General features: G+C 39.3%; 1 protein-coding gene across 2 annotated transcripts in view; it reads right to left on the bottom strand.

Moving 5' to 3' along the window:
- arnt2 (aryl-hydrocarbon receptor nuclear translocator 2) overlaps nucleotides 1-21,525 on the bottom strand; it is a 97,151-nt gene that overhangs the window by 4,560 nt on the left and 71,066 nt on the right. For both annotated transcript variants that reach the window (XM_044347479.1, XM_044347559.1), the window contains 6 exons: nucleotides 18,477-18,552; nucleotides 17,343-17,466; nucleotides 17,039-17,141; nucleotides 16,744-16,882; nucleotides 12,191-12,341; nucleotides 163-308 (listed from right to left, as the gene is read on the bottom strand). In XM_044347479.1, the coding sequence (XP_044203414.1) occupies nucleotides 163-308; nucleotides 12,191-12,341; nucleotides 16,744-16,882; nucleotides 17,039-17,141; nucleotides 17,343-17,466; nucleotides 18,477-18,552 (739 nt within the window). The remainder of the gene's footprint in view (nucleotides 1-162; nucleotides 309-12,190; nucleotides 12,342-16,743; nucleotides 16,883-17,038; nucleotides 17,142-17,342; nucleotides 17,467-18,476; nucleotides 18,553-21,525) is intronic.

Raw genomic sequence — 21,525 nt, 5'->3', positions numbered from 1 at the left:
GGAGGGGGGGGTCAGAGGTCTGGGGTGTGCTGAGGACACACACCTCTTATCACACATATCAAACACACTCTCTGTGTAGACTGGTTAGCAGCCAGCAGCTGGAAGACACTGACACACAGAGGAGTCCAAAAGCAGCACAGCCTTAGTGTGAGAGTGTGTTACCTGGAAGACTTCAGTCTGGCTGGGGTTGGGGTGTGTGTGCTGCTCCCCGGCCTGCTGGGAGTGATGCTGGTTCTGCCACTGGGACCAGACCTCACTGGGACGACCTTGGAACTGGGCTCCACTCTGACTGCTCTCCCCTGACACATCTTGAAACAAACAGAAGGTTACACGCATACTTCAACCAGATGCACAAAAAAAGGTCTACTTAGTGTCTTCAGTGGCAGCAATACAGTTAGGCTGATTAAATAGTTATTGTAGAATGACTGTTATTTTGCTTATGAACACAGAAAAAAATAGTGATTTCACTGATATTTCTCCATCCAAACCACATTAGACCAGGTCTAGATCAAAAAACACTTGTCAAATCTGGACTAGATTACCAAGGAGAATCCAGAGAGTCATTAAAACACAGTTTCAGATTTGTGAAACCTTTATTATATTTGTAAAAACACAAAAAAGGTAGATTTCACTGATCTTGCAGATAGAAATTCACAGCATGATTTAATGACACTCCATTTCATTGGTTATGGCCATGTAGAGCTTCTCTTTCTCACTTAAAAACAAAGGTAGAAAAGCCTTTTGAAATACAACCACACTATATGTTTAAAAGGTACATTTTTTAAAACTGTCTAATGTGGTCTGGATGGGGAAAAAGCAGTGACATTGTCAGGTTTCACAAATCTGAAACTGTGTTTTAATGAGTCTCTAGAGTCTCCTTGGTAATCTAGTCCAGATTTAACAGGTCTAAGTACAGTGGTTTTTAATCTAGACCTGGTCTAATGTGGTCTGGGTGGAGAAATAGCAGTGAAATCTCCCTTTCTTCTGTTTTCATAGGCAAAATAAAGGTTTCACAAATCTGACAGTGAGTTTAAACAGTGTTAAGGCTTTTGCTACGATGTCTAACACTTTTTCATAAGTGTAAGTGGTAAAAAAACAGGGAATCAGCTGCTAAATATCATTATTTATGTTCCCCTTTGTTCTCTCAAGCATCTGCCTGTCTTTGACTGTGCAAGTGATCAAACCAAACAGCCAATCAATGGTCATGGTCAGTATTCTAATCAATCAAAGAAGCAGTCTGTGTATTCCATCCCTGCCTCCAAAGTCTCAAAAGTTAATTTGACAAGTTAGCGAGTGTTGAGCAGTTGCGCTGGTCTTAGGCCTGTACTCACAGGACCACATTTGTGCATGTGGAGCAGAAATGCTCTTTTATGAAGATGCTTTTCTGCTTGTGGATACTGTTCTGTGCACTTGTATCATATGCACGTGCCTGTTTTTTATGTGCACTCTGGTTTTGAAATGGATGAAATGCCATATACTCTGTAATGCAGATATTTGGTTAAACTCGACAAAGCTCCTCTAGAGCTACAGAAGACGTTATACAACTGTTTTCACAGGCTGATTAGGACTTATGACAAGTAAACTGATCTTCATGTGTAAAACTGGGTGGAATACTCCTTTCAAATCAATGCTCTTGCTGAATTAATGAAAGAACACAATTAGTTGAATTATCACTAAGCCAGTTTACAGAAAATTAATCAGCAACAATCTTGATGATAAATTGGAAGAGGACTCCTCTGTGACAGGCATTTTCACTATTTCCTGACATTTTATAATGAACTAATAGACTACAAAGAATAAATGATTAACTGGGTATTTAAAATAATAACCAAATAAAAAATAATATGTATTTGCAGGCCTAGATAGCTGTAGTGGTGGTAATAAATGCAGTCAGGTGTTCCACTTTGCCTTTTCCCACTGAAGGATGTTGAACTACCATGAATGAAACTCTTGCTCTTTGAGTATTTTCACATTAAAAGTCTTGCAGTCCTCCCTTTATAGGTAGGCTTTTAATCTGGAAAAATATTAGGACATGTTGAGCTTTGTTGACGGCAGCTTAACATTGATAATAAATATGGCTAAGAAGTAATGACTGGAATAAACTGGAGTATGAAAATATTGTTTCTGTTCAAATGAAATAAAGTATATGATGTCTCTGTGTCACTGATGGAATTAGTGCTGTGGAAATGTACATTATACCAAATTTAACATGTGAGCTGTTGTAGTAGTAGGCTACAGGTAATTCCTGGCCTTTATTAGTAACTGCTTTTTATTCGTTTGTGTTGGCTACGCCCCCAGATATTATTTGACACTCGGCCTAAGTGACTAAATGAGAATTTAGGGTAGTTTGGAGTGTGGTCAAATATGGTCAAATCTTATAACAATACTTGGTTAAAATGTTCACAACTCCAACAAACTGTCATGTACACATAAACTGAGTAACTGATAGATATAGTCAAATATTCATTCTCTTTTTAAAATGCTTATGAAGCTGACAGATGGTGTTGAACTTCAGCAGACCAAAAGAGGGAGAGGAGGAGAGCATTAGCCAAGGTTAAGGAGGTTCTTCCTCCATGTTAGCAGATACACAAGCGGTTATTAGACTTTTTACACGCCTATTAGAAAAATCCCTTTCTGTGAAGGATGACATTTCTCTCTCATGCTCTGCCGGCTGTAGAGGGGCCAGAGTCTTCCCGTGCTCTTCATCTAATATTCTACTCTAGGTGCTGTTACTCTCACAATAAGAGAGCTTAACTTTGACCCAAAGTTCAAAACATTCCAACTTGCTACTAGTAGCTATTATTCTGGATCTTAGTGGGAAGTATGGTGTGCTGTTATCTTAATGCTTTTTGCACTGTGAGAAGAATACAACTTGTGAGGTAGTGAGAAAATTCTCAGATAAGATGGACTGTATCAAGTAATGACCAAGTTATTCAAATAACAGCTGGGGCTTTTCAGAACAATCCTTTTAAATTCCTGTAAAAGTAGCCAAGACATACCTGAAGTAAACTGAAAGCTGTTCTTGAACCATTAGGAGTACATGCATGGTTTTGGTGTCTTTTCAAAGGTAATACTCTGAAGTTTTTCCCCCAATAGTCAGAATAACTCTAAGTGCTAGTGGCATTGAGTAACAGAAGTATAAGTGTTTTATTTCCACCTGAATATTGAATACTAATTTGCAAACAGATGCCTGCAGATGACCTATAGCTGGGACTTAGGCCCTGTTTACACCTGGTATTAACATGCGTCTTGATCACAAGTGGACAGCTCTAAGTTCATCTGTTTACATCTGGCATTATACCATCTCCACATGCGTCGTGAGTGACCACTTGTGATCAGATGTCACTTCCCCGCTCTATATGCAAATAAAGACGGACATCATTTCTGTTTTCAAAGACCAAATCCGTTAGACCGGACTCAACTTGTTTGATAACAGGATAAATATTCAGGATATGTATAAATATTCATTCAATAATGAATCTAGTTTTACTTTGCAATTTTTTTTCATCAGTGTTAAGCTACTGTCAATAAAACTCAACACTTCCTGCAGGTGTTTTACATTAAAAGCTTACACAGAAGGGTGTAATTATATGCACATCACATAGATGCATGGCTGTTATAAGACAGCACCAATGGAAAAAGAATAATGAAATAGAGTAAAGAGTAATCTTCAGAAGATCTGACTTGGATAGAAAAATTGTGCATTTTAATTAAAATTAAAACTGTGGCTTTGGAGTGAGTGTGTTACTCTTTATTGTTACATTCAAACCAGGAAAGAGTGGGATTATGTCATTTGAGTTGTAATAGAGTGTTGTGTTTCATCAAAAGTAGCTTAACACTAATAGACAAAATGCTAATAGGCAAAGTATTTAGTATCTAGTGAGTGAGGACTGAATGTTTGGAGTTTGGATTATCAGCAATGGCAGCAAAAAGTTAACTAAAACAGGAGTTTCACAGGAACAGTGACAGTGTCTCAGGGGGTCCAGGTCCCTTCAGCAAAACAGGGTTGTACCCCTTCCATGGATTGTACACACACACACACACACATACACACACACACACACACACACACACACACACACACACACACACACGCATCAAAATGTCTAAAAACAACTAGACCTATGTTATATATTATCTTGTAGCACATACACCATTTCCTCCAACATGTGACTGAACTGACAGTGCTGAGCTCCAGCAACACACTTTCCTCTCTATACAAAATATGAATATACAGACAGGCACACACATCCCTGTGAGGCTGTTTTGAGAGTCTACTGAGTACATTAAACCAAAACAGATTGATAAGCTGTCTGCCTCCCCCTGCAGAGGAACATTCTTGCAGTTGCACAATAATAAACAGAATGTTCATCTAATCTCCATGCAGATACCAGGAAGAGGCTGATGGATGGAAGAGAGAGAGAGCACATGTAAAAAATACAAATGGAAAAGTAATTAACCAAACACATAGGAGGCTGCTTGTGTATAGAGTGGAAAGCACGACATAAGGAAAAACAAGGGCTTATCATAAATGAATACTGAAAAACACATGCAGCAACAGAGTAAATGAATGGGTAGTGCTGTAACTGACTTCATCCTTCAAATCTTCTGACAGGGAAATACAGAGATAGAAAGAAAGAAAGAGAAAGTGAGCAAAATGGATGGAGAGTAAAAATCCTAAGTGCCTATAATCAGCCTGAGAGAAAATAAAGGATAGATAGGAAGAGGCTGTAGAGAGAGATATTCCATTTGGCTAATGTGCGTGTCTATTAAAAGGCCATCAAGTAGCCGTTGCATGCTGGACATGTTTTTTTTCCTACAGCAATGTGGACAACAAACAGCAGAAGTCATTAGTAGCTGGTTGATGAGCCATCACTGACTGAACACACACTAATGCATGGCTTCAAATGGCTTCTCAGCCTTTTGTATTCTAGGATTCCTCTTTTAGCCACAGTGGTGTTGTGGCTCTGCGGATGGCAACGTGGGGTCAGTAGAAAGGTCCAGCACCGTGATTCAGAGTCAAATGGTCCGACAACTATTGGATGGATTCCTGTGAAACTTTGTACAGACATTCATGTTCCCCTCATAATGAATTAGGGCTGGGCAATAAATTGACTCATTGATATGAAATTTGTTTTCACGTAAAAAAAATGTGTGCAACAAAGTTTCCAGTCGAAAAGTACTGTAGATGATAGCTGGCTACATTAGTTGAGTCACTACATACCTGTAACATCAGTGGTTGCACTACAAACGCCCCTGTTGCAGTTTATGAGACTGTCATGACTCCAGGTGGCTAGCTGGCTCTGGCTACTGTACATCAAATCTAATGATCACATCTACTAGAGGGACAGACTGAACAAAGACTCTGAACACTTATCTGCACTATTAATTTGTGTTTCTTGACAAAACATCATCTGTGGTTACGAGGAGAAGCTGGGGCAGTTGACTGTACAGCATGAAGATCCTTTGTTCTGTCTATCCCTGCCACGTAGCTAGCAAGCTAACACTAGCTAGCAAGCTAGCACTCTTCAGATATTAAGCTGATGTATTGTCAGGAAGCGCATGCAGCAGGAGTAGATGCATTAGAGTGCGTTTTTGCCCTGTGTTGGAACTAATTGCTTAGTTACAAGTTAACAGAGGGCTAACTGGAAGTTAGCTGGCTAGGCCAGCAGAAGTCTCTGGGTGCACATTAAAATAGCCAGCGCGGGAATGTCCCTCCTGACATGAGATTTAAAAACTCTGTATACTGTGAAATACAGAGAGATTTATCTGGCGCTGATAGGCTTAATCAGCATGTGGTGAAGTCATCTGGGCTTGAATGTAAAGGAGATTAATTTATATGTAAAAGTTCTGCACTGCAGGTTTAAGATTGTAATTGTCTCCACACTTGAAGAAATTGCAATCCTATTTTCTTTGGCCATGTTGGCCACAAATGAATGAAGCATCCTAATATTAGCATTTAGATCAAAGTACCGCTGAGAAGGAGTTGTCTACAGGTTTCATCCGTCCATCGGTTGATTTAATTCTCTTAGGCCATATTCAGAGCAAATCAGGCAGTGCGCCGCAGGGTTGAGTGGTGTGGGGGTGTAGGCGTGTTTGTGCTCTAGAACGTAAACGCTGTGAAACAATCAGAAAAGAACGTTTATTGATCTGATTCACTGGCTTTCTCGCTACCAGCACTCCCTCTCTTCATTCACTCTCCAGCTCGCTCGACCACAGCTGCTCCCTCTTTCTCTAACTGGTGCTCTCACCTCTCTCTTTTTCTCGTCTTTTTTAAAATGAGTCGGGAAGCTGTCAGCAAAGTCTAACTTTACTTTTAACGTTATCAAACGAAGAGAAATGTCCTCTCCTCCTCCTAGTAACGACTTTGTACTCTCTCATGGCACGGTTTTACAGCTCTGATCAGTCTGATCTCCAGCTGTGATTGGCCACTGCAGCATTAAGCTGCAGTGACGTCAGGTTGTGTTTCTCTGGGTCAACTTTCCTCCTGCAGGCCGGTGCAGTGCTGCTACAGCCAAAAAGCCCAAAACTGAAATGCACTACCCCCATTCAAATGAATGGGAGGACTGGCGTTTTTTACTTGTCTCCTTATTTCTCTCATTTGTATCTTATTTCCTCCTTTTCATGGTGCAAAGAAGGAGAAATCTGCTGTCCAATGTTGGTTTTCTTTATAATGAGCATTACATCTTCACAGAGTGGCTGTGGACTCCTGTCTCTGATGTCTTAAGGCCCCAGCAATCTCTTCTGCATTATATTTTTAGTAGCATATTTCAATCAACTATTTAATTTGACTAAGCGTAACTGCTTTGAATATGAAGCAACACAGAGCTTGTATATGTATCTATATCCTCTACAAAAAAGATGTCAACTGTCAAATCAAACAGAATTTATTCAATTTTTTTCATTAGTAGGTGACATCATCAGTCAGAAATTAAATGCAAATTTAAGGAGGAAAAAAATAAGGCTATCTGAAGTAATATGGAGTAAGACACCAGACAGTGTGAGATGAAGTGTGTGTAGGAGGTGGTGTATGTTTAAATGAATGTGTCCTTTGGGCTGAAGCAGATATTGAGTTTCACAACATATATTTATATGTTTGTGTAAAAAGTTAATAGAAAGTAAAGACACATGAATACTTATTTTGTTTGTTAAATTTGAGTGAATAACAATTTCCATAAGGAACCTGGAGATTTTTCAATGTTTAATTGTAATTAGGGCTGCAAATAAAGATAATGTTAATGATAATGTAATCTATAGAAAATACTGAAAAATGGTCATCATATTTCCCCTATGTCCTTGGTGATGTCATCAAATGTATAATTTTGTCCGACCAACAGTCCAAACCCCATAAATATTCATTTTACAATAGAAATATATAAAACAGAGAAAGGCAGCTAATCCTCACACCGGAGAAGTTGGAACCAGAGAAATGTTGGCATTTATTTTTTGATTAAAAAAAGGCTTATTCAATTATAAAAATAGTTTCTGGTGATTGACTAACTGATTAATTATTGCAGCTCTGGAATTATATTTTCAAATTATTCAATTTCAATATGTATTTTTTTTATTTTGTGATTGCTTTAACTAAAAGATGGCTCTCTTAACTCAAAGGTGTGTAAGCAATGTGCTGTCTAAAATCCAGGTGGGTGCTATAAGTGTTGCACTTCCATAAAGGTAAGGGACAGGTCATTTCATCTGTGGTCAAGATGATCACAAAGCAGCAGATGCAAAGATACCCTGAGTTTTACTCCCTTTTATATGTCAAACTCCAAACTTTCTGAATTCTAAAATACACACGATGCAGCTTGATAGCATCTTTCAGTTAGATCAACCCTGCCTGGTAAACAACTTCATCCAACTCCACTGCCTCAGTTTGTGTCATAATTTTGTGGTCCCCCAAGCCCAAACAGAGATACCCAGGTGATGTCACTTGACTGTCAATATCCGTGTATTTATTGAATACTTTAAAAAGCTCAACAATTCATTATTTCTTCTGTGACATATACATACATATGTATGTATATGACTGAGGATTCATCTAGAAGTTACAAATATAGCTCGTATATACAATACTACGGACAGCCAACCCTAATATGAATCCATTTATTATGTATCCATTTTTAAAATGTTCTGTGAGGAAATTGATTGAATTGTTTGCCGAAACAGTTCATCCATGTGCAGTTGTAATAACTGGAAAAATAAATTCCCTACTTTGAAGTAGTATGAATGAATGAAGAAGTATTTGCATTGAAGTGCCATTCATCCAAAAGATGCCCAGCTCACACAGGCTTACAAGACACTAATTACATTATCTATAGGGACAAGAAGGAAAACAAGCTGATACATAGCTGGTATATACAGAATGTAGATATTGGATACAATGCTGACTTACAACTGACTTTAAAGTGTCATATGTTGGTGTCTCTCACCAGCACATGAACAACTCTCCCATCACTGTCTCCACAGCAGGGTGAACCACAACAACTACATTTTCGAGACACTGTCAACACAGATATTGTGTTTCTAAGTAGGTGGGGTTTTTATTTGGAATGTAATGACACTCAGTATTCTTCTACTTTGTGGCCATACACCAACATGCAGACAAGTCGGTGCAGGCAATCTGACACAACATCATTTGTGCAATTCTGTCAGAGGAAAAAGAGTTTTTCCTCAGTAGTGTTAGAAGCACTTATCAGATGCAGCCTTGCTGTGTTATTCATGGAACTCATAAAAAGGCTGGTGTGAATAAGCTGTTAATGCTGTGTGAGGTGAGAAAAACAGCTTTGAAGGCCACACTGAATGATGCGTATAAATGGTGGATGGAACAGTTAATGAGTGAATCTGGCTCAGTCTGTTTTACTTCCCCATACATGTAATAACCTCTACACCAGGACCAAAATAAGCCAGAAGGTTTGAAAGCAAGGAGATGGTTTTCCTAATTGAAGTGAATGCATAGAGACTGTAACCCTGTCTCAGTTTAACATCTTAAGATAGAATCTTTTGTTTTTGGCAGACTGGGATAATTATTCATTTTCATCAGATACATAGTATATGGAGATGGTCTGTGTATACAATAAGCATGTTAATAATATGAAGTATAAACAGCTAATGATAGCTGTACAGCAGCACACTGGGCTGTAGATGCAGAAGATTTCATTACTTGTGGTGGACATTTGGCACTGTGGTATAACTCTTACAATTTATGAGGCCAAATATAGTGCCGTGGAATCAGACACAACAGTGTGGAGGAGGAAGTGACCTCCGCCGGAGCTACGTTACAGACAGAGGCGCCTGCAGCCGGGGTAGCTTTACAGCATTGTCCCGGGCAGAGTGAGAGCATTTGCCGAGAAGCACTTCACCTAAAAGAACAGCGTGAGAGGCTTTTCCTTGAAGGGTGCTAGCCAAAATGAAGCTGCAAACTTCAGCAGAGAAGTGAGTAATATTAACACTGAACTCTATTGAAAAAAAAACACATAATGCTTGATGATGGATCGCTTGTTAACTTGGCATTTAAGTTACATTTCTACTGAAACAAGTCCACATTTACCTACAGAATGGGTGCCAAATTTAACTGTGGCTCCTAACATTACTTTGTTTTTAAAATATCATCCATGTTGCTTGTCCTATACATACAAACAATAACAATATTTTAAATTGTGCATTTCACCTGAGCAGCTGCATCCTGCTTTGCCAGTCCCATTACTGTCATTGATCCACATAACAAATTCCAGCATGTTGTTTGTGTAATAATCCTAACACACTGGTGCATTATCCAGACTTGATGATGAAAAAGGTTTTGTAAATGAAAATAAACCTCGGCAAAATACTTGTACTTTACTGCCCACTGCATTCCATAAACACAACATCAGTAACTGATTGGATGAGATGCATGCAATGCATTCTGGTTGTTGTAGGCACTGCCGGCACGGCTATGCAAGCATGAAAACTCAATATAGCACACACTGAGGAATTCAGTACTTCAATTTACTACATTTACCATCAACACTGATTGGACATCCACATAAAAAGTGGCAAAATTTCCCTTTAATGTAATTCCACTGTCAATAATTATAATATTCAGTTCAATTGAGCCAATGATGGTGTGTAACTGGGGCACAACATATAAATCAGATGGCAGATTAATCTATACACACTGACTGTATAGAGGACTGCAGATTCTGTGATCTTGTTGGAAAGTTGGAAAGTGACCAGCTGGCCTAACTAACAACAAACACACACAAGGCTTGTAAGAATATAAGTAATAATAAGTAATAACAAAATATGGGTCATATATCTGAGCTGCTGAATGATGTTATTATTTGCGAGTATATTACCCGTCTACAAGAATCGTTGCAACCTCTGCATCATATTTCATTACTTTAGTTCTTTCCACCATACAAAGACTTCAGCAACATTATTCACCCCGATCTTGAAAATATTTATCTTTCTACCCTTTGGCCTTTGCTGCCTGTTGTGGTTCCAACAACTTCAAATTTCTACTTACCTTTGTCCACTGGAAAAGGTGACAACATGGGTAAAGTTACACATTTCCTTCTCCTTCTTATATCAGGTTTCTTGTTTTTATTTAAACACTGACACTGTAGAGCCGACAAATGTTCTGCCCATGGACTGAAAATGTATTCATAGAGGCAATGCAAAACCTTATTATAGACCTGAGTAATAATTCAGTATAATCATTTCATGACTTTTAGTGGAACATACAGTGCTGCTTGAAAGTTTGTGAACCCTTTAGAATTTGCTCTATTTCTGCATAAATATGACCTAAACTTGTGATCTGATTTCCATTCAAGTCCTAAAACTAGATAAAGAGACATTGGTTAAACAAATGAGACAAAAACCTTACACTTATTCATTTATTTATTGAGGACAATGATCCAATCTTACATATTTGTGCATGGCAAAAGTATGTGAACCTCTAGGATTATCAAGTCATTTGAAAGAGAAATTACAGTCAGTTGTGTCAATCAATTGGATGACAATCAAGTGTGAGTCTGGGAGGCCGTAACTTATTTAATGAAGAGAAATCTGGGTTTTCACTATCAAAGTCTGAGCTTCACTACACAGGTTTGTGGAAGTGTGTCATGGCTCAAACAAAGGAGATTTCTGAGGAGCTTAGAAGAAGAGTTGCTGATACTCACCAGGCTGGAAAGGGTTACAAAACCATTTCTAAAGAGTTTGGACTCCACCAGTCGACTGTCAGGCAGATCATGTACAAATTGAAGACATTCAACACCATTGTTACCCTCCCCAGGAGTGGTCGAACAACAAAAATCACACCAAGAGTAGGCGTGCAATAGTCCTGGAGGCCCCAACGGACACCAGGGTAACGTCTAGGAAACTAAAGGCTTCTCTTGCAGTGGCTACAGTCGATGTTCATAAGTCCACAATCAGGAGAACATTGAACATCAATGGTGTACATGGCAGAGTTGCAAGGAGAAACCCACTACTCTCCAACCGACCTTAATCCTAAAGAAAGGCTAAAATTCCTCCAAGCAGATGTGCAGGGCTGATAAACAGTTACTGGAAACATTTGGTTGAAGTTATTGCTGCAAAAGGGGGTCACACCAGTTACTGAAAGCAAAGGTTCACATACTTTTGCCTCTCACAAATATGTAAGATTGGATCATTTTCCTCAATAAATAAATGAAAAAAATGATTTTTCTTTTGTCTCATTTGTTTAATTGGGTTCCCTTTATCTAGTTTTAGGACTTGTGTAAATATCTGATCACATTTTAGGTCATATTTACGCAGAAATACAGAAAATTTTAAGGGCTTCACAAACTTTCAAGCAGCACTGTATATTATGCTCTTGGTTTATATTCCTGGTCTAAATGAATTACTTCAAGTTCAGGAGTCTGTACATGCAAAGGTTTGCCTGATGTAATGCATCAAAATTGAATTAATTGAATGACTTTAAATGAAATTTTCCATATTGTGATATAGAGGAACAATATTCAATATTATTGTTGTGGTTTTTTGATCTCAATCTTATAGATTGCCTGTGCTGCTCAGATGTTCTTCCTCAGTTACCATGTTCCTAAGATTTTGTTTGCAGACACAAAGACAGGAACACAAAGACTACCACAAGACATCAATGTTCCACCAAACAGGTGAGACATATAGGATCACTCAACCATAAATGAGGATAGGAAACGAAGGGAAGGCTCACCAAAGGCTGTGCTGCGGTTCGTCAATCCTGAGTAGGCGTTGCCGCTGGGGGAGGAAGTAGCTGGGGATGACAGGGGACTGTAGGAAGCTGGGTCAGTCTGGTAGCTGTGGCCAGAACCAATACCAAAAGGACTGGACTGGGCTTTACTGGACTGGAGAGCAGAGATACTGGTTAGATGTACAAATATAACAGGTTTTAACTGTACATTCACATCAAGGTTCACTATAATACAAGATACAGTTGTTTCCTGAAAACAAACTGGAATTATTTATTCATGCCTTCATTAGACATGGAATGTGCAAAAACTGTATTTTCAAGTTTGAACAGTCCTTGTTTTCTTGTTTTTTGGAACATAGTAAATAAATGAATTCATAGTCATATATTGCATATTTTATACACATGAAAAATGATCTGACACTGTAAATTTATTAGAACATGAAATCAGTCTGCAGTATAACCCTTAAACAATCACAATCTAACATTCCAACATTTCACTGGAACCTTTGCTTTAGATAAATGTGCATTATCCCACTACTGTGCTTGTGTAACATTATTTTCAAACTGGTAGTCAGAAGCACATTCTGGGTTTACTGTCATTTAGAGACACTTATCCGTAAATTACATGTAAAATTGAAATTTACTCGGAAAGCTTTAGGAGACTCACACTGCTTGCTCCAATAGTAGTTAATAAAAGTTGTTTAGCTGGACTCTGTATTTCCTGAATCTATAATGAAGGTGGTGAGTGCAAAGTTAGAACGATCCACAGTGGCAAGTGTTCAGACAGAAAACATGTCTACAGTCACACAGCACAAGGGGCTGTGTTGGTGCGGGTGTAGTGTTTCACATGTTGTTGAGACAATGTCAACACCCTGCTCAGCAGTTTGCAATACTTTGTGGAAAGATTTTACAATTCTGGAAAGTTATCCCAGCAACAGTCGATTTATCTTTAGTCGCAAGAATTGAAGGTTAACAGTAGAAATACGGGAATGGCTACTGAACTCAAGATGAATCATATATTTATATATATATTTATTTATTTATGTGAAATAAATTACCAACAGAGCCGTACAGTATTTCAACACAGCGGGGCATGTTTTTGTGGCATAATCAAAATTCTGCCAAGACAAGTCATTGTTTTCAAGAATAGTTTGGGCAAATGTGCCATTTTTCGAGGGAGCAGATGTATAAAACTCAACTAAAACTGTTTGTATGTGCATAGCCTAATTTCCACTATAATTCCAATACAATTAGCCATAATTGGATGTAGGCACGTCATTAATCATGTATTTGTGAATCGATACTTGCAAAGTTTCCCCTGGATGTTTTTGAGACAAAGGTGGCAAAGGTTGGAGGATGTGAGTGGTGCGTGTACACAGTTTGTGTGAAAAAAATGATTTGACAGTCAAAAGTGTCTGTAGGGATTTAAATTTTATCCTACGGTGGAACAAAAAGATGAAATATAAAGGTTGTGACAAATGATTTGATACTATTACAATACTTGTGATATTCAAAACTGATTCTCGACTGAATGAATAGAAAAAGGGGCTCTATTTTCAGTCTCTCGCTCCGAGATACTGTGTGCAAAACCGTTCACTGGTGTCTTCATTCCATTGAAATACAATATGAAACAGACCTGGCTGATAAGATAAATGGTCCCCAGCCTTTTTATTTTAAAAAGTTTACTGCAATAATTAATGAATGAATTAATGTGAAGGCATCTTACAGTCTCTTGCCTGTATGAGATTAACATACTGAGGAGGAGGAGGAGGAGTGCTCCGCTGTCTTGTTATTAACGTCATGTCTCCAGCAGTGGAGAGCAGCCTCTCTGCTGCACCGTTAGCTCCGGGGAAACACACTGTTGTACACAACGCTGAGTGGGTGCAGGGTTTTTGAGGTGAGAGACTGAGCACAGAGTTACTTTCTTCATCTCAGAGTTGGTTTATGATGTTTAATGCTGCAGTGTGTCAGTCGGTCTCGTTTTGTTGCTGCTGATCGCTGCTCCGCTCCACTAACGTTAGTGTCTGAGTGACGCCGTAGAAAGTTCACAGTATACTTCACGTTCGTCTCGCAAAGGTAATTATTTAGTCATTAAAACAAATCATGCTTGCGACCGCTGCCTTCTATGAAGAGGAACTACAAGATAACTCTAGCGTGGGTATACTGTTGACTGTTTGGGTGCGGCACTGCCCTTGCAGTTGAGTTCCGCCTATTTTGTTCCATCGACATCACATGCCGGAATTTTCAACAAAGGCGGACGCCAGTAACACAAAGGCCTTTGAGTTATATAGGCAGGAAAAACCCTGACTTGTGCAATACTTCATTTGTGTAATACAATATGTGTCACAAAAACATGAAACAACAAAACAAAACATGTGATAAACAAAAAAACAAGGTCGACTCTAAGAGTGGCAGGTTATTTTGATTTTCCAGGACATATGGAAACCCTGTGTGATGTTAGCTCTCCTTAATGTCTGTTGTGTTTACAGGTGCTAACTTTTTTCCCCCTCATATCATCTGGGTCTAGTTACTGTGTGCTGTGACACATTTAGAGATCACTGGACAACAAAGAATTCAGTTTGGTGGAATGACCTAACAAGTGCAGCAGTGCACTGGACCAGAAGAAGGAAGACAGATGAGTTTGTTAAGAAACATATGCTCATCACATTCCCTTAGCAGGATTGTGAAACACACACACACCGAAAAGTCCATCTGTTAATAGGCACCAGAAGTGGGAGTCTGGGGTACAGCAAATGACAGAGAAAATTAGAGATTGCTGACTTCATTATTGATACGGAAGGTGTTGTTGGGCCTCATATGCCCTGTGCATGAGAAAAAGGCAGACCTGTAAACAGTCACAATGTCTGATAACAAAGAAAGGCACCAAGTCAAACAGAAGAACTCAAAACGTACTTCAACTCCCATCATGCTCTGCTCAACTGACACCTAGATGTAAAATCCGTCAGAACCAAACTCTTGGCTCCCGTTGGAAGGAACCCACCAGAAGGGCCCGAGGGTTCCCCCCTTTCCAGCTGTGACATCACCAAGAGTATAAACACCAGAAAAACTCACCGAGCTGCGCTTCCAGCTGCAGTTAATGCTTCCAGCTGTGTCCACAGCTACAAGGAAGTAACTCCTGTACGTACGTTAAACTGTAACCAGGCCGCACAATCTCATCCTTGCTGGTCAGGTAGAGATTTCCTCCGTATTCAACGAGCACCTTACCAGATCTGAAGAAGACCACTGTGTAACACAGCACTCTTCCACCTTTTCCTGCAGAAGAAGGTGAAGGATAACTTCTATGCCCTGCTCGCCTTTAAGTGAGTCTCCTCCACAACTCTGCTGAGGATCAGCTGCCATGAAGCCGGCCCCGTCAGTATCCAAGCCAGAGGAACTGAGCTGGATCTGAAAGACTGATACATATCCTACTTGTTTCCTTAAGCGACAAAAGTAAGAGGCTTAAGTCTGGGTAGAGACAGGTCACCAGAGTGTGTGTTATTTTCAGCTTTATTGCTGTTTGTTATTAAGTTAATGGACAATGAGTCTGGTTGTTTCTGCAGATGATACTGTGAAGTATTATTGTTGTTTGCCTCTTGTTTGGTTGCGTTTATCACGTTAAACTAGTTTGTGTTTGTCCAACCGCTTGGACCACTTTGTGTTAACTTGCCATTGTGTGTGAGACCGTGGGTTACATTTTACTTGTTGAAATCAGACCGCTGGTGAATAAGGATGTGAGTCTCTGTGAAAATAAAAACAAGCGCCACTTCTCCTCACGATTGCTGAGATCTTTTGTTCTTTGGTGTTTTCACCCTCCCCTCTCTACTAACCTCACTTGCATGTACACACATACACGAGCTTAGACGCTCATAAACGCTACTCTGCGGTCAGACGTGTGTTGCTAAGCAACACAGATGCTCAGTTTTGAACGACACCATTGTAGTGATCAGAGACATGTATTGAGTGGCGGTCACCATTAAATCACAGCGTCAGTTCAAAGCTCGCGGTCACATCCGCCATCTTGACTGGAACCCCACATGGTTCACGTCGGCCATCTTGTTCCTCCTTCTTCTTCTCTCACACCTCCCCTCAACACACACACACTCACACTCACTCATACACATCTCTGTCAGTGCTGTCTATTGTGTTGCTGTTTATAACCGCTGTTGTTTATTGTTGTTTTGTTTGATAGCTGTAGTCGTATGATGGATGTACATTAACTGAAGCATTATTGAATTATGATAGATATTGCTAAAGTTGGTAAACTGTGTTGTGCATTTAAAGAGAAGTTTCCTGTGATTGTGTGTACAGATGCTGGTGACAGTGGTTGAATTCAAGCCTTCACTGTTAATATCTCTCAGATGTTGACCTTCTTGGATGAACGCCCCTTTTTGAGACTGTTTTCACTGTTTAATCATTGGTCCCTGACTTCAGGGTGGTGCCCCGCTGTTATTAATTCGTATTAATAATTTTATCAATCTTTAATAATTAATAATTATATTTGATAATTATAACTCCTACTGAGTTCCAACAGTGTGTATGTGTGTGTGTTAATGTACCTGGCCAGAGAAGGGGGGTCGGTTGCCTGACCAAGCCACCTGGCCTGGGTTGAGCTGTCTGGAGATCTGAGCTAGATTCTGGTTGGATGAGCCTGATGGTTGGATGTCATTCACACCGGGAACATGGATCACAGAGGAACTGTGTGCACAAAGAGGGATACAAAAAGAAAAGAGAAACAAGAGGTCCAGTCAGGTTTCTCCATGGAGACACATCACGACAGAGGCTTAACCAGATTAGTAATGGGTGTAACCTGCTGAGCATCACATGCACCAAACACACATCAGTGAAATGTACCTGAAGCTTTTGCTAGAGTGTCCCTGCTGGAAGGGAGAGCTCTGGGAGTAGAGCTGCTGTCCTCCTGCTGTAGAGGAGGGAACCATCATCTTCTTATCTCCCGCTACACACACACACACACACAAAGATACACAAACACACACACACACACACCAAACTCAACATTAATAGAAATAACAGGGAGGACAGACAGCAGGTGACAAAAAAATATAATAATATACAATAAATGCTAAACAAGCAACTATCATAAGAGATGTATGTTGATGTTTCTGTGTGTGTGTGTGTGTGTGTGTGTGTGTCGTACAGCCAGAGATGCCGGTGTACATCTCAGCAAAGCGTGGGTCTCTGTCCTGGGAGAACAGGGCTTCTGTCTTGTCAATGTTCTTCCCTGCCTCATGGACTCCACTGCTGACGCTGGCAACAGGTACCTGAGTGTGGAGGTGAGGAGAGGGGAGAGAGGAGGAGGTCAGAGGGCATAAAGTCACAAAACATTAAACACAAGGGGACTTCAGTTCGCAGAGGATGGTGCATAGTTTTCTAGTTCCCACTAAAAACTTTTCACTCTCCATTTTAAACCCTACAGTACTAAAATAGTCTCTGAGTAGCTACCCCCCCCCCCCCCCCCCCCATTTTATTTATTTATTTTCTATCTTTATTTTTCCTTGATGTTTTCTTTTGTCACTGTCAATGTATTCAGTCACTGTATACATACTGTCAATAATTTAAATTATTAGATGGATATGTCGTGACATGGGTGAGTGTTTCCCTCTACATTGACTGTTCTCCTCACTATTGACAATCAGTCAAAAGGCTTTTGAGGAAGAAAATCATGACACAAACAATCCACACATCTACACAGATACATGTAGAAGGATTCCATCCAAATATTTTTCATGTGAATTAACAGCAAAAAGAAAAAAAAAAAACAAATAATGTTTTGTTGTATTCCTTCATTCCTGATTGTTCTGTCATCAAAGCTTGGCTATGTCAAAATGTACTGAACCTATTAAAGGTGAGTTTCAGTTTATTACAACCTTGGAGCATTGAGAAGTTTTTGCCAGTTTGGATTTATTTTCTAAGTGACACACTTGAGAAATACAGGCCTAGATGTAAGAAGCTTCATTATTCTTTATTTTTCATGCAACTTACTATATGAGTACATAGCACAACTTCTATAATATCTATGTGTTATGCATATCAACTATACAACTTCTGTTTATCTGTCCATTTATCCAGCTATGTGAACTGCTGTACATGAATGCATGGTGAGTTAACATAGAGCTAAAATCTTTTTTATGAATACTAGACACATTCCTGCACTCCACAACACCTTAAAATGAGTCGGTTATTTAGTAATTATGTCTCATTATTCCAACTAAAAGGTGCATTCCTGACCAGCAAAGTGGGGTTCTGACATGATTTCGAAGCAGAGGGTTACCTGAGAAAGATCGTAGGCAGTCAGTCCATCTCTCTGGTGAACCTCCAGCTCTGCCTGCTGCTGCTGCTGTAGCTGCCTGCAATATACAGCACACCATCAGCACCAAAGACTACGAACTGACACATATATTAAATGACACATATAATAATAACCTGTCAATGACAAGTTATTTCATGGAGCAGGGGGGCACTAAAACACCCACTGATACCCCAGTAAAAGCCAGAAGACTTCTGTGGAGGACGACTGGGAGAAAAGCATGTACATTTGTGTGGATGTTACATTCAAAATATGTAAATCTATATATATATAGTTATATCTCCATTAGCTCCGTTAGCTCATATTGTCATCTTCACATTTTTCCATTTGTAATAATACAATTATCAGTTATGATATTGTAATTATCCACAACATCATTTCGGTTGAAATTCTGTATTGGTGCATCTTTAATGGTAACCGAATGATCTTGAATAATTATATAGATCACTTATACAGTTTACTTCCCTGACAGTTCCTATGATAATAGCTGAGGTTCAAATTTCATTTATTAGTGTGGAAAAAGCAGTGGAGAAAACTATCTGACCACAGGGTCAATTGTACAAGCTGCATAGAGATTTGATAATGCTGCATGATTGTCATCAGTATACAGAGTTTGTAGATGCTCAAATTTGATTTTTTTCTGGGCACTTTTCAAACTTATTAAATGACTTAAAGAACTGGTGAAAATGGAACCAAGTTCCAGATCTTTTGAATGCATGCTAAAAATCACATATCTACTATATGACGCTGGATTGTCTGCTTTGCTTTCCCATTATAAACAGATGGCAGCAGAGTCTGTCTGGAGGTGGACTGAGACCCAGCTTTTCAAGTGGTCTCAGTGCTCAGTCACAAAAACCTGCTGGATTCTGTCTGTTCAAAAGTTTAAAAGTAACATTAAAATCTGGTCGGGTAATTTAAATTAAGAAGCTAGTCGCTCAGTCAAAATATGAGACTGCATCTTGTTAAAAGCTGAAGAAAAATCAGCAAATAAAAGTCTCACATGAGATTTAGGTTTTTCAAGGTGCTTATTCACTCTGTCTAAAATGAAAAGCTTTGCATCTTTCACATCTTTACTGACTTGATAAGCAAACTGCAGTGGATCTAGTTTGCCACCAATTAAGGAGACAACTTTATCTTTTAAAATGTAAAAGTTTTTCATCACAAAGGACATGAGTGCAATTGGTCTGAGCTCATTAACTTCTAAGTTTTTTTTTATTTTGGGGCAGGTATTTTAGTAGATGTTTTCCACATAGTTGGCATCTGGCCACACTCGGCACACATCTGGAAAAGTTCAGTGAAGAGCTCACTGAGCTGGTCAGCACAGTGACGCAACGTGTGTCTACAGATAGCGTCAGGGCCAGCAGCCTTTCTTATGTTCACCCTCTTAAATAGATTTGTGACACATTCCTGAGATATCACAATATCATTTTGAGGAACAAGACACTCCCTCAGCATAGAGTCATTACATAAGAAATCAGACCTTTCAAAACAAGAGAAAAAGGAATTTAAAACATTTGCCAAGTCTGCATAATCCACACTGTTTAAACTTATGAGTTGTCTAGTCTCACAGGTATACTGATTATGGATGTCGTTGATTTTATTCCTTGCCAGGCTGTTCCTGTTCTTCAATTTGGCCTTCCTTATTTCATTCCTTCCTTCTCTGGGGACAGCTTTTTTCTCCAGAGGATCACCACAGTAAAAAGTTCTTTTCTTCTTATTAATGACAGATTTGAGTTCTTTGGTTACCCAGGGCTTGTTGTTTGGATGAGTAACCACCTTTTTAGTTGGGATGACTAAATCCACACAGAATGAGATGTATGATGACACTGTGTCGGATAGTTTATTAATATCATCACAAGCATGATAAAAACACTGTCAGTATGTACAGTCAAAGCATGCCTGCAGGGAGGAGATGCTGCCCTCAGATCAAGTCATTACTGTTCTCTCCTCCCGCACCAGGCGCTTGAAGGAGGGTTTGTACATAGGCACAAGATATACAGTTATGATAAGAAGTGCCGAAAGAAGGCACAGACAAGGATTTGTAAGCCCCGCTTACTGACCATAGCATAGATCGACTGTAATGTTCTTTTGTGCAGTGGCACAAGTCACATACTGTTCATATGTCCTCAGAGTCTTGTTTAAATTACAATGATTAGGAGGTCACGTGATGGCAAGCTAGAGGACAGACGAAGAAATGACAGCTCTGTAAATATTGATTAAATAAATGATTTATATGCACTGATAGTCTAAAATAAAAGCGTAAACCGCTTACTAAATGCAACAGGGATTGATTTTCATCCTTACACATGTCTAAAGCTAAGGGCAAAGTAGGGAAAAAACAGCCTGGTGGTATGACTACAACTGCTAGCCCAGAGCCCAGGACAACCCACCATGACTAATGAACAAGACTGTGCAGAGCGGGAATACAGCTCAGTTGAAATAATGACAGCTATCAGTGAACGAAACTTGACAATAACCAGCAAGATTGAGGAATTAAATTCACTAAAGACTTTGCAACAGAAAAACACTTATTGAAAAGAAAGAAGAAGAAGACTTGGAAGGCGGTCTGAACAGGATTGATAGTGACATAAATAATTTGTCCAGGCATCTTGCTCAGGTGGAACACACAGGCGAAGATTTAAAAGCAAAGGTGGACGATATGGAAAATTGGAATTGGAAAATCGGAAGGAAGTAGCTCCACCAAATATGTAGAGAAACTACATATTTGGTGGAAAATCTCACCATGACAGACTAAATACAAAGACATTTGACGATTGCCAGTCTAATGTTTTCTTTTAATATCATGCACGGACTAAGCAATATGTGGGGGGCAATAAGAGGACATGGCCATTGACCCTGGCACTTGGATTGGACTCAAGGATGTGGAGTTAAGCAGCCGAGACTGCGCCATTGGTTTCATATATTGACCTATTCGTCTATTCATGTTGGTGAGATTATAAGCTGTAGACTTTTCTGAAAGTATTTGGACAATATTATGCTGATGAATGAAGCT

The sequence above is a fragment of the Thunnus albacares genome, chromosome 1 (assembly GCF_914725855.1).
Source record: "Thunnus albacares chromosome 1, fThuAlb1.1, whole genome shotgun sequence".
Classification (NCBI taxonomy): Eukaryota; Metazoa; Chordata; class Actinopteri; order Scombriformes; family Scombridae; genus Thunnus; species Thunnus albacares.
This window is presented reverse-complemented; position numbering and strand designations above follow the sequence as displayed.